The sequence below is a fragment of the Amphiprion ocellaris genome, chromosome 4, assembly GCF_022539595.1.
Source record: "Amphiprion ocellaris isolate individual 3 ecotype Okinawa chromosome 4, ASM2253959v1, whole genome shotgun sequence".
Classification (NCBI taxonomy): domain Eukaryota; kingdom Metazoa; phylum Chordata; class Actinopteri; family Pomacentridae; genus Amphiprion; species Amphiprion ocellaris.
The window spans coordinates 8,359,596-8,376,257 of NC_072769.1; the positions used below are offsets into that span (position 1 = coordinate 8,359,596).

A 16,662-nucleotide genomic window follows, 5' to 3' on the forward strand; every position below is an offset into this window, starting at 1 on the left:
CGTTGGCAAATCTAAGACCTAGTTTGCCCTTATTTCACACTACATTTTGGCTGTTTATGAAAATTTGTCCTTACTCTTTACAAGTAAATGTTGCTCAACATTGCCTCTGGAGCGACTGCATTCCATACATTTCACTACAGGATGACAGACAAGTAATAAAGAGTTTTGACAGATAATCCATCACAGAGGCAAATCTGTTACCTTACCTGAACTGTTCTCAAAAGCTTTCCTTGTGGGGGCATACGGGGACATTTAGGATTTCAGAGCACAGGCTGTCAAAGAGTCACTCGTGCAAGAAAAGACCACATTTATTCTATTTAATTTGGATTCTATAGATATCACAAGAAGTAGTATTAGCATGTTTTTGACCATAAAGGTGTAATTCAACATTTTGCGGAAGTTCTAAAGCATTAATCCTGTTGTTATACTGGTGTAAAGCTCCAGAAAAGCGATGAGAGAACATTAACATAGTTCAGCATAAAAACTGGAAGCAGAATACACCTCTAATATTTGCAAATTACCTTATTTTTTATATCCACACACGACAGTTTGTGGCTTTACAGGACGATTCATATTGGAACTGCTTCATGACAACAGTTTTTTTTCTTTGGCCACCACTTCTGTTGTTATGATAACTTAAATTTAACTTCTCTTGGCATCAACTGTTTAGATTAGTGATGTCCCAATCAAGTTGGTTTTTTTCCCTGATTCAATCCGAGTCATTTAATACTTAATATGTTCTGAAACCATTTTCCTTGATCAGCTGTAGTACCTTGTTGCTCCACCAGGTGAAGCCTTGTACTGTTTAATACCATAACGACCAGAGGAGGGGGTCCATCAAACTACTTCCTGTTGACAAGCAGCGAACATTGTTGGGTTTTTAGCTAGTTAAAGGGCACCATGAATAAGTCTTCTGTGACGCATAATGACATTCAACCACACAGTCATGTTATCAACTAAGACAGCGCCGTAGAAGATGTTTTGCAGCCCAAATTATGTGCCTGCTCTTGATGAGGACACGCCTATGAAACTGGTGTTAATCTTCTCACGTAACTTTTGGCTCGAGACCAAACAAATGTCTTCTACCAAAATCAGATAACGTCACGTTTTGAAGTGTCCTCATATGCACCACTAAATTGAGTTGTCAAAAATAGTTTTTTCCCTTTTATGTGAAGAATTACAGACCTGCTGCACTGGTCTGGGCTCTTCCAGGCTTTTGGATCTGCACTTCTGTATCTGTTACAAGTGTCTGACATTTGAAGCTGGTTGGTGTACCTCCAGGTAACACAAAGATCACAGAGGCTTCTTTGCAAGTTGTAAATAAAGGCACTATGGGATTGACTTCCTATCAGCTTCCTTCCAGCACAAATACACAAAACCACACAATAACTATTAACCTACGACAGCACATTGGCCCAGGGGACATATATGTTCTGACGCCACCGCTATGAGGTCAGCCTGTTGTTGTGTTGAAACCAGGTCAATTGTTATAGGGGTGGCTTTTTATTGTCACCCCATATGTTTTCTTCTGCCTAGATGAAAATAACCTTAAAAGTCACTGTTTTCATGTTGTTGTGTGTAACATGAAGCTGGTGTCCTGGATTCCCTAACCTGCATTTGCAGCCCAGAGAAAAGGACGTGACACTAGCAGGCCTGTTACGTGAACAGTCATTAAAGGAGTGGGTGTAGTCCGCTGTTCAAAGCCCTATTTTGTTAAGTTGAAACAAGGACAGACTCTCTGGGCTATCAGGTCACTGGGGTTTTTATGCAGCGATATTACGAAATATGTAGAGCACAGGGACACGGTGTGACTGTGGGAAGCGGAAGTTCAACACTCAGTGTAAATGGAATTAATGTGTCTTGTACATCAGACAGTAGAGTCGCCGATTTCCTGCAAGAGGACAGTTTGAGACATCCAAAGAGTACATGAACACCTGTAAAATAATATCCTATATAAGAATATTCCAGCAAAAAGTACAGCTTCGGTCAAGGTTAATGAAATGTAATACTCCTCTACGTCTTCATTTTAAGTTCACGACTGCACAAGTTTGAAAGGCATGTTTTATTTTTAAAAATAGAAATATTACACCATATATCCAAGCAGAAAACGTATAAACAGAAAAGAAACATCAGATTTGTGCCTTTCTGATTGTCCTTGAACTACCCTTCTGTGATGTGCTGTTCCATCAGAGAAATGATCCAAATTTAAGCCTCAAGTTGGGATATTTCCTCAAAATCACTTTATTCTATATGCCATATCTAAATAATTCCCTATAATAAACCATTTACACTAACTAGATTCTGTTGAAAACTAAAAATGAGTTATAGGTGCTTCTTGGCACAACTGTAAAGCCATCAGTCTCATTTTATGAAAAAAATTCACCAAATGTGAGGCTAAAATCATGATCACTTTATTCTTCCTGTCTTGTTTTGAAATTCACCCAAAACACACCATTGGCATTGATCAGATTCTGTTAAAAAATAATAATAATTCAGCACTTCTTGATGCCATTAGTGACTGAACTGCAACCAGCAGTCACATGCCAAAAAATTAAGGGACTTTTTGGCTGAACTGCAGGTTGTGTATACACAGAAAAGTATGTAATAGATTGAAAATGTAAATCATAAAAATTATTCTTAGTTTGTAGAATTACATGTTTTCCAAATAGTGGTAAAACTTGTGGGCACTTGGATAATGTTATACGTGTTGATTGGAGTTTTTATTTTTAATTGTTGTAAAAATAATTATCAAAGAAATTCAACTTTATTTTTTTCTTTTAATGATTTCCAGCATTATAACTTTGTTACACTGCACAAAAGGCCTGTGTATGTTCTCTGTACGTCTAGCTACAGTTGTGTTGTTTCAATGGAGGAGCAGAAAAACATGAGCCCACAGTAAAGGTAAACATGTGAATGAGCAAAAAAAATAAAAAAAATCACACACACACCCCAAAACTGCTTAAGGTTTAGAGGCCCAGGAGTGATGAAACATCTCACTTTATGCTTAATTTTCTTGGTTCGTCTACCTCTGCTGTTTTTTTTCCATTATAACTTTGTTAAACTACATAGAAGACATTTTTGAGTTGTCTCTACTTCTAGCTACGGTTGTGCTGTTTCCATAGAGGTGCAGAACTTTATTTTACAGTGAAAAATTTGCCTACTTTGCGTTCAAATGTGACAGGAGCAAAAACCTGAAAATGTTGGACATCAAATGATCAATACATACCCTGTAATAGAAAATTAGTAATACAGTATCAGGTGATTTCACCCATGTCCTCACATAACCAGTGTCTAACTCCTCCTCCCCTCAGAGAACCACACGGGCCTGATGAATGGCAAAGACGACCACGGTGACGTGGACGAGGAGCTGTCGAAGCGCGTCAGTCAGCTGACCACCAGCGTGGAGAGCGTGGAGATCACAGTGCGCTCCGGCGAGAAGATTGAGGAGGCGCTGTCCCCTGAGAGCTCCCCCTCCAAGTCGCCCAACACCAAGAAGAAGAAGAAGTTCCGCACCCCGTCCTTCCTGAAGAAAAACAAAAAGAAAGAGAAGACGGAGGCCTGAGAGCAAACAGGCAGCAGGGGCGAGGCAGGCAGGAAGACCATCTGTGTAGAAGAAGAAAGAGAGGCGGCAGCCTCCTTTTCTGTTTAATGTCTCTGTTTTTATTTTGTCTCCGTTTTCGATGTCCTTTTATGTTTTTAATTTTATTTGATTTTTTTTTAACAAAAGGTTTTATGCGCAAAGGAAAGGAAAAAGATCTGTTGGTTTGTAACAAAAAAGAAGAAAAGGTCTCTCCTTCTGCAAAAAGACAATGTTTGGGAGATTTCGGGGTGGGTATGTGGGTCCACAAGGTAAAAGTGCAGCAGATGTGGGGTGACTGGGGCAGGTGTTGGTGTGTCTCCACACCTCATCACCTATGCAGTGCTCTAACAGGGCGCCTTGGAAGTGTCACTTGAGGCCATTTTAGATCCTGAATAACTGGCTCCTCCTGTGTTTTTTTTTTCTTCCCCAGGCTGAAAACAGAACTTGAAACCATGCTACGTATTTTCTTGCTTCAAAATCCAATTTTATGAAATGATTGGATTGCAGCATGAGCGTTGTAAAAATGCATAAGCTGAAACTAAACTCCCCTGTCTTTTTGAGATTTGTGGGTTCTGTTTTTTTTTTTAACATCCTGGTCACCTGACTCTGGATAGAGAACCAAGAGGCTACATAAAATTTCAAGTCACACTGGAAAAGTGGTCTCAGAAAAACAGCCATGGGGTTAGTGTTGATTTATTTACTGTGAGAGTTTGCTCTTGGTTCTGACTCGCTCATATTCTTCAAGCTACTTTAGGCGCAGGCTTCTGATACAAACATTCTCTTCAGCTGATTGTGGTTGGACTGCAGATGGCTTATAAAGGGTTAGTAGACTAGACCAGACAGGAGGAAGTCTGGTAGTCTATCACAACATTGATCTCAAACTAAATATTTATGTAGCATTTTCATATCTTGTCCTCTTCATCTCAGTGTGTTTTTTTTTTTTTTTTTGCCAAATGAAATGGAAACAAAACAATCTCATTTTAGTCGGACGTAACTGTTTCGTTTGTCATCTCATGAAATTTGATCTTTTTTATTGAACACAAATTTAGTCGACTGTGTTTTGTACTCATTTTTAAGCTTTTACAGAGAATACAGATGTTACGCATGTTTTCTCTTTATTGCAAGGATTGAATTTATTTGGCTGGCTATGTTCTGTAGTGATGCCTGATTGCTCAAATTATATTCTAATCTTCAGAGTACACAAAGTTACTATATAACACAGACATATGAAAAAACTGGATATGTTGGCTATAGATTTTTAACTATATATTTTTTATTTTATTGTGCAGCACTTTTCTTATGGTTATATAACACATTTTCGTTGCAGGTGGTTTCACCAGTGAAGGAGATTGTGAAGTATTTGGTAAAAGTTGTGCAAGTAGCAGGCGAGGCATGGTGTCGGAGAGAGGTCAGGACCCAGAAAGTGAGTCAAATGAAGGCGGAAAAAATAAATCTTTCATTGGTGTCACACATGAGAAAAAGATTTCTACTCCTCAACTCATGGGTCGTAGAGAGTGGAGCGCTGACGTCTTTCGTTTGGTTGGTTTGTGTGCATATGTGTGTGTGTTTTTTAAAGCCATATTGTAATTTTATTCCTCCATTACTTTTCATAAGACAAGGGTTGCGATTCTCATCTGCCTGCCCAGGCGTCATGGACCCTGAGAAGACCTCTGTTAAATCACCCCAGTGACTGCATCGACACCCCTCAGGCTCCCCAAAATGTAACTTTATTATTGTTTTGGGTTTTTTGGTTTTTTAGTAGCTGCATTCACAGCAGCTACGCTTCCTTGCTTAATTCGCCGTTTATTTCCTCCTAGAACTGGAACATTATAAGGAGGTCATATGGGCATGTTATTTTTTATTGGATCACTCTGCGAGCCCAGTTCAATATGTCAGCTTCTAAAGCCTCCCCTCATGTAATTTCTCTAGTAAACACAGTCGTGCTGTAACTGTCCAATGACCCACAGTTGAACTCTGCAAAGCCAAAGTGTGATGGGTTTCCACATATCCTCCCCCCGCAGTTTAACCAGATGTACCAATATCCCAGCTAGCAATGTGAAGTATTGGATTTGGAGGGAGGGCGGGAGGGTTTCGGGGGGCATCTTTAGCTGTGTTAAACGATAGTTTTTTGGCTCTGGGCAAAGAGCCGAGGTCACACAACTGAAAGATGGAGAATGGAGGTGTGAGTTTGGAAATGCAAGTTGCATATGTGTGTAGCAGAGGCGGGCAGGGGGAAAGGACAACTTGACACTAACACACCATGTTTTTATCACTCAGACTGTCTTTTTTTTCTTTCATACCATCTCTCCTCCTGGAAATTTATCTTCTTTCATCCTCCATTTGTATCGCAGTACGCTTTTTTTCTTTTAGTTTGCAGAGAGCACTAGGCTTTTTTTTTCTTTTTTTATTAAGCATTTCACAAGCAGAAATTGCTCCCAGATGAACTGAATGTGCATTGCATCCCTTTTTTTCTCCTCTTCTGTTTCTGACTGTTTGCACCTTGCTTTACTAATGCCTCTATCCACACTTTTTTTTTCTGTTTTTAAAAAAAATAAATATAAAGAACGAGTTTTGCTTTGGCATGCCAGAATGAGCCAAGCTACTTTGTGACCTGTGAAAATCCTATATAAATGGTTATCTAATGGAGTTGCTTTTAGATGTATTGCTAATCCGTGTAAATTCACAAATAAAACTGTATTTTAAGAAATGGAAGCTCATTCATTTTTTCATATCTGTACATCACAATCCATGTCATTCTTCAAGTTGAGTTCAGCATAATTCATACACTCTCATTTTACTTTACCATTATCATGAATTGAGTAGTTTAACAAGCTTAATGCTGCAAATTCATTATGATTTCAGTATTGTAGAACAGCTGCATATAGAAGGACCTATGCTGACGTCAGTGTTGAATGAGCAGGAAAAAACACTAACTGGTGCCTTTGTTGTCTTTATTGATGATGTTAACATGAGAATGTATATATTGTATGTGTGAATGGGCCAAACTGAGAGTTCTGGCACTGATTGAGCGAATGAATCATACCAGGCACATTAAATACTGAAGGACAGAAATGCTATAAAGTGGAGAGAGAGCACACTGGCACTGACTTATACACTGAGAAATGCAGTGTGACATGATCCTATGGCCATAAAAAGAGGCGGTTCACTTCTAGAACATGAAGATTGTATGTAGGAAGATCTTTGCATTCACAGAGTGCTGGAAGTTTACTCATTTCTTTTGACAAGGAAGTTTTTTTTCTGGAGTGCTATAAATATTGACATTCTGTTAACCTGTGAATTCCTATTTTAGTGTACCTTTTAAACCAGTGGCTCCCAACCTGACGTGCTCAGTGGGTCACGAGTAGGGAACAATAAAAGTATTTCAATTTTCTCAGAAATAAATGGATAAAATCAAACTATGACAATGGAAAATCTTCTCCTCACTACTGATAATCATGTATCCTGTGATGATGGGTTCCATTTATTACATTTAAAGTGAACTGCACCAGTTTAACACCGCATTTCTTTGCCTAAAAGATATATGTAGAGTCTATAAAAAGGATCAAAACTGAGGATCAAAACTATCCTCCTCCAAACCTGGCACCTACATTACCCACAATACAACCCAAACAGCAACAGATCTGTTGTTATACTACTAGGAGTAAATTAATCCTGGAGCTGCTCGCCACAAGTCAAGATGAGCTACAGAGATTTGGAAAATGCATTCTTTCAAACCCCACACACACACCTTTTTTTTTCATTTTGAAACTTATATTCTCCAATCCCAACCAATGCTGTCTCATGTGACATCAGGTCTCACAGCTCCTTATACAATATGCAAAACACCTCTATAGCCTAGAAACAGATCCAAACATGTATAATTGCTGGAGTAACCCAACCAGGTTGGGAACCACTGCTCACTCATTCTAGTATTTTGCATGTATGTAAGACTTACAGGAGTTACATTTTGTTTAGTTTCCATTTCTTGTGTTTCTGTATTGTCACTTTGTCATCAAAAAGTGCTTCATACTAACACCCAAATCAACCGGATGATTCCAAGATGTTACTAGAAACCAGTCACAGTCACAACACGGCATGGACTGTCCATTGTCCAACAAACTGGGACAGTGTGTGCATACAAGCAGCCAATGTGCCTTGACTGCATTTATATCTTAAGATGCAAATCAAAATATGCAAAACCAACATAGCGTGTGCTAACTTCCCTGTAAGATGTCTCTCTGGTCTTTCAGCATCTTCCAATTGACTCAATATTTCCATTCTGATGTAAAACTAGAGGCACTTTTACTCCTATTTAACCCTAAAGCTGTCCTCACCTTTTACAGTGACCTTGGATATGTTTTTGATGCCAAGCTGCTACAGATATTTTTGGTGGGACGATCCACTGTGGACTGTCCACCACTTCTTATGATGTCTCTTTTTAAAATAATATTAGAAAGTGAAAAAATTTGAATTTCTGTCAACATTCTGTTAGTGTTTATATCAAGGACTTGCTCTGGGGAAAATATGACTTAGCTCCCAACAGTATTTGACCACAATTGTATATTTTGTCAATTTGATAGTTCTGTTTGGCACTTTAACAAATGCATGAATGTTTAAGGAAAAATATTTACCATCATTTTAGTGTTAGAGAACTCTGAATAAAATTCATCATGGCATTCGAAGCAGGTTAACACAACAACTAAGACTTTGAGTGTGTCGGTGAATGGTGAGAATGAGATGAGGTAAACTGGAGGACTCCCATTTTTTTAATCTCACTTCTCCTATTGATGCAAGGATCATATAATGTTTTGCACACTTATAGCTTCCATATATAGCATTTAGAACACTGTAATCCTGTCCTGGCATTGGTGAATGTTCTATACAGCAGTATACAGTGCAGTATACAGCACTTTATTTGACATTCCTGTTATGAACAATAAAACTGTATGAGCTTTCCAATGACACTGTACATTTTGTGTGTCTAATGGGGGGAAATTGCAGTTTTTAGCGATTCCGGAAAAATTCAATGGGATGTACATGCATTTGCTGGTCTTATAGATGCTGTATTCTGACCTAAGTTTATCTGTTGTTTCTTCTTTAACTCTATATGAAAAGATAAACAACATTATAAGAGATATTGATCTTGTTGGTGAAATTAGGTTAAGGATCAATAAAGTTTCATCTCCTTTCTCTCATTATGGTAAGTGTAAAATATATATTCATTATTGCTATGTTTATTTCCAAAATGATATTGTATGCTGTCAATTTACTAAAACAAATTTTCAGTCTAAAGCAACGGGAGAAACTAGAAGCTTGATCGCTGTTGTTAATTCTGAAAATTTGTTAGAACATGCCCAAGTTTTTAAAACAATGATAGTTTTTTTTTCTTAAAAGCGCTACAAACTAACAGCAAAACACACACTCATACATTATACAGAGATCCGTCCTATTGCATCCTGTTCAGTACCACTAAAGAGGTGAAGAGGGGTTTCTCCTCTCCTCTCCAGACTGCACCACGCTGTGAGTGTCAAAACAATGAGCCTCCTCGCATCCAGATGGATGCCCTGCTAGCGGAGTGTGGAAACCATGATAGGCCTTTTTTTTGGGGGGGGGGGGGGGACGACACACAAACTTACCTCCACCACAGACACACACACACACACACGAGCACCAACCCCACCCCACCCCAACATACCCGACTAGACACCCCACCACCCCAAGCTTCGCAGTTACCAGAGACTGCAGCGATGCCCAGATGCCACTGGGATGAATTAGAGATTGATAAACAACATAAGGGGTCAGTTTGGTCTGAGAACAAATGCACACCCCATGGAACCACCCACACACACACAGTCATACAACTGCTACAAGCCGGTGGTACAATTTCTCATGCATGACACCTCTTGTGCTTGAGAGAATATGTTGAGTGAAGACAGGAAAAAGGATGCCAGACCTTTACTTGCTGGCAGGTCGTAATGTCCTTGGAATATCATCATCATTCTTTATTGTGCATATTTTTCCTGATATATCTGGACAGTGTGGATACTTTTATTCAATGCATGCAGTGCAGGGCAGCTTCAATGCGAATTAAAGTTGGGCATTTTAGGAAATAAGCTTATTAGCTTTCATGCTGAGGGTTAGATAGAAAGATTAATTCCACTCTTGGGTGTGTCTGTTCAGTATAAAGTCAATGCAATGGTTTCTGTGTCTGCAAGTATGTGAAGTTCCACTGGGAGAGTCTGAGACTATGCTGACCACTCTGCAAATGTGTGAGCAAACCAAAATATGTCAGTGTGTAAGCAGACAGTTCACGTGGCAATTATGCTACGAGGGCAGCAGTGCATGTGCTCTGCAGCTGTGTACATGCACCAGAAATGTAGACAATAATTACTGCACAAGGAGAGGACTGAGTCCATGAAGCAGACAAGAAACTACACAAAATACATATCTTTTCTAAATTAGAGAAAATGTTAAAAATCTTGCTTCTGTTGTGATCTTTTTTTTTTTTAACCACTGAGTTAATCCACGCAATAGTCAGGTGTAACTAAAAAGGACAATGATCAGAAAAAATGTGACTATAAAAGGCCATCTTGAAATGTAGCTTTATTCATATGTAATGATGCAACAGAGAAAGACAAAAGCCATCTATTGACATGCTGGATTCTGGCATGTCAGGACAGTAGCCAGGCACTTTAACATCCACAACTCCACCATTTGTTGTCAGAGGTATCATTTCAGACAGCACTGTACAACAGACAATCTGCCACTTGATCCTCTGTGTCAGCCCAATTTCTGTTTCCCAAAATGCCATGAAGAGTGGGACAACATTCCTCAAGCATCATCTACACCATCATAAACGCTTTGCCTCGTTACTGACTTGTGATTTCTGGTCTATGACCCCCACTCTCCATCTGCCATTACCATTTCCAACATACTTGGTTGGTTCATGATGTCCATTCTGTTGTAGGGATGTCATGTTTTGGAACAACAATTACTTTTTCTATTAATTAAAAAAAATATATTTAAAATGTAATAAAAAATTGCATTCTGCAATTTCTGCCCAGTATAGTGTGATAATTACAATTATGTGGCTGCAGCTGTCCATGTGTGCACATGCAAATGAATACAATCAAATTTAGGTTATCTCACCTTATTGTGAAAAGACCATCACATAACCCACACCAAAACCATAGTTTATGAATTTTTAGTTCCTTATTTTAGTCAGCCAAGATACAACTTGAGATAGTGAGATGTAGAGGTGCTGATTTATTACCTTTTCACAGGCTGTTTCCCCCTTAGTCTATGCTAAGCTACGCTAATCATCTGTTAGCTGTAGCTTCAAGTTTGCCAAAAATTACAAATTGGAAAGTGAGAGTAGGCTAATAACAGCAGATGTTTTCCATTACCCACAATGACCTGTTGCAATGCTAAGTTAACAAGGTATTAAGGAATTCAAGACCTTTAGGCTACTCAACTCTTTTTGCAAGCACAAATTCACTATGATATGAAGTGACCTGCTAATAGCTCTCATATAAAGCTAATAAAGGAAGATTAGCTAACCAGTAAGAGATGAGATAGCAGCTATCACAATGAATAGTATTGTATTTCTAACATCGTCGGCCTGTATGTTAAGTACAGTAATGGTTGCCTCATAGCCCTGTCTTCCATTACTGAGCGGGTTAAAAAGTGAAGGGCGTAACAGTGTCTGTATGTGTTGGTTTGTTGGATGTGATTATTTTGTGGAGTCACTGTTATTGATCAGCTGCTCTATCAAGTTGTTGAAGATGTATTATGTTCATTTTGTGCTGTGAGCCTGTAAGAAGTTCACTTATTGCCCCTTAATCTTTATTGAAGCCTTTGGACAGACATTATAGATGTTGTTTTGGAAACCAAGACAAGGGAATCTGCTGAGCAGCATTATCTTGGTGTTTTATCACTGCTCTTCCAACAGGCACACCCGGTGCCATTTTTTAGCATCAACATTCAAGGGCAGGGGACACAATAGGGTTCTCCACAATGGCCTGATGCTTCGAGAAACAAGCTTGTGATTGATGAGTCGCTGGTCTGAATCCCTAAATTGTCTGGGAAAGTCAGACTCTGCATTCACACTGAGCAACATGGTGGAAAAATGGATCTCAATTCAATTTAAACACACATGAGCAACAGGTTCACAGTGCGCAAACTAATTACAATTGTTTCATGAACAATTTCTGTGTCAGCAACTGCGATTAGAGTTGTCCATTTGGAGTTGGTGATCTGGCTATCCAACAAATATTCACTCTACTTTTAGATCTGTTTTGATTCCCCTCAACTCCAGAGGAAAACATTTAACTCTTTAGCTCCAACAAGCTCCATTCATGAGTTTGATAGCCTGCTGCTTGCTGTTGTGGAGACACAGTAGAACTGAGGGAACTGGAGTGACACCTCAAGATAATTGCTCCAAAGACAGGATAATCAAGCTGCTGTCTCTCATAAAGAATACTTAAACTTCATGCCCTGAAGAGAGACAATTTTGTCCAACAAGTAGATGAATACAGCTAAAGGTATATTCAGAATCATCTTTTTGTTTGTTTTTTATACATCTACACATATGCCAAGGACATGCAGCTGATAAAAAAAAGACTGTATATGTTGATTTGTGACAATATTTTGCTTGTTTTGGAGCAAAAAATCAAAGGTTTGCATCAGAAGAAGAGCAACAGGAGAGAGAAGCATGAAATCTTTGCATAAAGCAGACAGAAATAGCAGAATTAGATGGAAGAAAACTAAGTATACATTCAAGATTTACAATGCTACAAAGCAGTAGGAATACAAAAACAAAGGAATAATAGCCAATAAATGGAAACAGTGGCTACATGTTTTAGTCAACCAACAATAATGGACATAAAGTACTGTGGAAATAGATGGAACGCTGCTTTATCTTATCTTACAATGAAGAGATCCATGTGACAAATTCTGCCAATTGCTGAGAGGAATTAGTGCCGTACGTTGCATTTAGCGGCGGTATCATTTGTTCTCCAAGCTATTGACTCCCTGCTAGGGGTTATATATAGGCCACTCTGTCATATGCTCCCATTGTACACTGAAACTTGTATCCTTTCCCTACTGGAAATCTAAACCTCCATTGGAGATCAATAGCATCCTATTTCCTCTTTGCTCGTCAAGGATTCAATAGAATAGTGGCATGGACTGGACTTATGCTCGGTATTATCTAATATTCAGCATTTTTTAAATACCAAACACACACATATGATGACCCAAAGAGAGCACTGTAAAAGCATTCATATGACACAAGTAATTTGGTCATGTGTTGACCTGAAAGTGTATTGATGAGTGTCAATGCGGTGCCCTCATTCTGACCTGATCTTTTGTTAATATTGCTTTAAACTGTTGTGGGATCAATGTTTTGTTTTGTTTTTTTTTTACAAAAGGGATGATGGAAGGGTGTGTTTGTGCATCCTCAGCAGAAAAAGGAAGAAATACGCCTCATTGTGATCTATAGTCTCTTGCCAACCACGTACACACTGCACACTACATAACCTCCTTATCACAAGAAACCAGGGATCCAGGAAGGAAGAGACAGAGAAAGGCCTGAAATGTGCTGATCTACACTTCGTTTGGCACAGTGTGGCTTGTGTTGTCATGCAGGTTAAGACGAGGGGATGAGCTGGCAACAATATTCTGGGGTAAATTGGGCCACACTGCCAGGCTGGACTGACGTGGGATAAAGTAGGCTAAGTTGTGCTGGGTTTTATTGCCTTGGGCATCACTCCAGTCGATGAAACTGAACCGAGGAGGCCTGAATTGGACTGACCGCAGCTGAACTGGATTTTACTGCACTGAACTAAACAGGAGTTTATTGGATAAAGCTGGTCTAAAAAAAGTGTAATTGGGCCAAAATGTACTTGACTGGGATTAAATAAATTGAAAACAATGTCAGCTGGATTCATTTAGGATCTAGTAGATATAAAGAGCAAGTCTTTCCACAAGCAAAGTTGTAAATTATTGTGTTTAAATTTCAAATTTTCATTCAATCAGAATCTGCTGTGAATACTAGTTTAGGATGGCATTCATTAGCCAAAAACCATTCATTCTATGTTGTAATTACATTTCTGTATAGTAGCTTCTCTATTTAGTGGTGGAGTCCACCATTCCTGATCTGGATTCAAGTTTATTGCCTTCACTTTGCCTCCCTACCCTACTATCTCAAGAGGTGTTGGCTGCCCTGAAATTATGAGACGTGTAGTATGATAATGCACTTGCTGCTACCAGAAGTTGCAGCAGTGTTCAAAGAAAGCGCATTACCCATTAAAATTATAATCGTCTTCTGAATAACCCCAGTATGTGGCAATATTTCTTGCAGATTGCATAAGATAAGACTGACACTTGTAAGTGATGATGTAATATTGCCTCAGCTGTTACATTCAAGTATATCAGCACACTTTGCGAGAATGCACTGGTTAAAACTCATATTGTTTAAGTCCTTTAAATGATAAACTGATGCATCTTGAGGGCTTCTGATAATACTTGAGACAGAAATGGTTCCAAAAAAGCTTGCAAACGTTTCAGAGAGTACCTGTCAAATACCAGTTGCCTTAAGTACTGTATTAATAAATGCAGTTTGTAAAGCTATTTGTGATGCTAGGTTAAAATGTGAAGTTTCCAGGACTGTAATTACCAAATAAACCACACCGTATTTCCCAAAACAGTTGATCTTCAATGTTAAGAAGGTTAAGGAAGCGCACACACACACACAGACACACACACAGACACACACACAGACACACACACACACACACACACACACCAGCTTCCAAAATGTGCAGTTGATGAGATTTTGAACATAAACATAGCATTAATATAATTGCAAACAACTATTTGGCATGTAAAGATATAATGGATTAGTGGCATCCTTGCCAAAAAATTAAGTCACATGTCATCTGTGTGTGGTGTAATCTGAGAATTCTCTGTTGTTTCATATGTTAGAGCATGCTAGTACATATTAATGCAAGTGTGTTCCTCCCTTTGAGACTGTTGGCCTTTCCCACATTCCTACATGAACTGAGAGTGACGTTTCACACTGCATTGAAAGGCCAAAAGTGCAAGTATTCAGCTGGGGCACCCAAAGAAAACAAACAAAGAAAACCCAAGTATTTTATTTAGGTTATTTACCAGATTTGTGTGCACTTAATTCATTTTTTCTCAGCATTAGAGTCTGTACTGCTGTTTTGTTTCTCACCTCTGCTTCTTGTCTACTCTTGTCTTTTCCACTCTGATCTGTGTGTGGCTGTTTCCACACGGTGTCGTGGTCTTTGGGTTTTGGCTTTGTTTTTGTTCTATTATATTCCTCTCTGTATGTTTACCTTCTCCGTGTCCCTGGTATTTTCCTGTTTGTGTCATCCTCTGTTTGGTCAAAGCGTGCATTCGGTTTCATTTTTGTGCTATTTCCCATTTTATTTTGATATTTTGATATTTACTTTTCTGCATTACTTGTGTTTTTACTTCTTCCTGTGTCTGCTTTTCCCTCCCTTTTTGATTGCCCTCATTAGTTTTCACTGTGTCATGTGAGTCACCTGTGTCTTGTCTCCCTAATTAGATCTATGTGTATATTTAATCCTGCATCTTCCCCTCTCTTTTCTCCTTTCCCTGTTTAGCCTCTCAGAATACCTGCTTGTTTTCCACTTGCTTTTTGAGTGTCCCTCTTGAAGATACTTACTGACCCTTTAAAGCACCAAAAACAGATTTAAACACAACCTAGATGTATTTGGAAACAATATTCCAGTAATTGTTGCCTTCTAATGCCACAACCTCTTACACTTGAAACTTTCTAAGCTCAAGTGAGATGACATTTAAGACGAGAGTTAGATGCACACATTAGATAAGTCAGATTGTAATAAGGCAGACTTTTTAAATCTAATTTATTCCACAGTGCGATGAACAGGATTTTAGTTTTATGGTATCTTTTGGAAACCACCTGCTGTAGAGATCTAGCAACTGCCCAACTCCTGACAGATAAACAATGTGCACATGTACAGTGTAAGTGTGTTATGGGCATATATCAACTCTGTGTTCAGCACCAGGGCCACGAGCCCTCCTGAAAAGAGGCCAGTATACATGTTGCTGACAATGCCTTAATAGAGACCCTGCATCGTTATCTTTTTTCCCTCCCTTTTCTTCCATCTTTCCTTTCTTCTATCCCTTCTCTATTTGCCACACCCCGATGAAGAAAAGGGGATGGGGGAGGAGTGGAAGACAGCTGAGACAGACGCCTAGTTTCTTTAGAAAAGGGGTGCATCTGCCATAAAGGGGGTCAATAAGGTACAACCAGTGAGTTGTGTCTTGTGGCCTGATCCTCCTCCTTTGTGTCAGTCCCTATCTCGACAATGGAAGGCTAATGGGAGGCTTGGATTTCCCTAAGTGACACTGATTAATGACTGAGAAGGCAGGCACAGATCATTCCTCCCCTTATCAGTACGAGCTCGTACTTATCTAGCCTCGATGCATGAAGTGAAGTGTGCCTTTGAAGGAATGTTTTGACATTTTGGAGTTATATTAAAATTCTTTGAAGTGCAGAAAAAAATTTACTGCAAGCTAAAGCAGCTAAATTAGTTTTTGTTGTTCCTTTAAGGCAGCGGAACAAACTGTAAACACAAAAGGAACATTTTATCACTTCCAACAGTTAACAGCTAATAGTTTCCTATTTACATGTCCAACAGATACGAAGCAACATTTGCATTCATTTTGTGTTGTGTTCATAACCACCAAGAGAATGTAAGTCCAGTAATCTCTTGGTGGTCATGAGCATGTCATGTCATTTTAGGAGAGTTAGGTCTAGTTTGGGTCTAACTTACAAAATGCTCCATCGGTCGCCAGCTAGCTTTTAAGTATGTCTGTTTTTGGTTTGACATTGGGCAGGTTGTGTGCACTTTATCAGTGAAAGATAGCAGATTTTAACAGGTTGATGACAGCGGTCAGAGTCATCCAGAACAGTAAAGTTGTGTTCTGTAAAACCAAAACAAGAAGTTGTAAGATGGAGTAATTTAAAGGATAATCGTTTGTGAGTTTGTGATTCCAAGAGACAC

The 16,662-nt window shown here is 39.0% G+C and overlaps 1 protein-coding gene across 9 annotated transcripts in view; it reads left to right on the top strand.

Annotated features, from left to right (window-relative positions):
• The window catches only part of add3a (adducin 3 (gamma) a), a 128,412-nt gene extending 122,125 nt beyond the window's left edge, over positions 1 to 6,287 (top strand). For all 9 annotated transcript variants that reach the window (XM_055009607.1, XM_023272334.3, XM_055009608.1 and 6 more), the window contains one exon: positions 3,312 to 6,287. In XM_055009607.1, the coding sequence (XP_054865582.1) occupies positions 3,312 to 3,562 (251 nt within the window). In that variant the 3' untranslated portion in view covers positions 3,563 to 6,287. The remainder of the gene's footprint in view (positions 1 to 3,311) is intronic.
• The last annotated feature ends 10,375 nt before the right edge of the window (positions 6,288 to 16,662 follow it).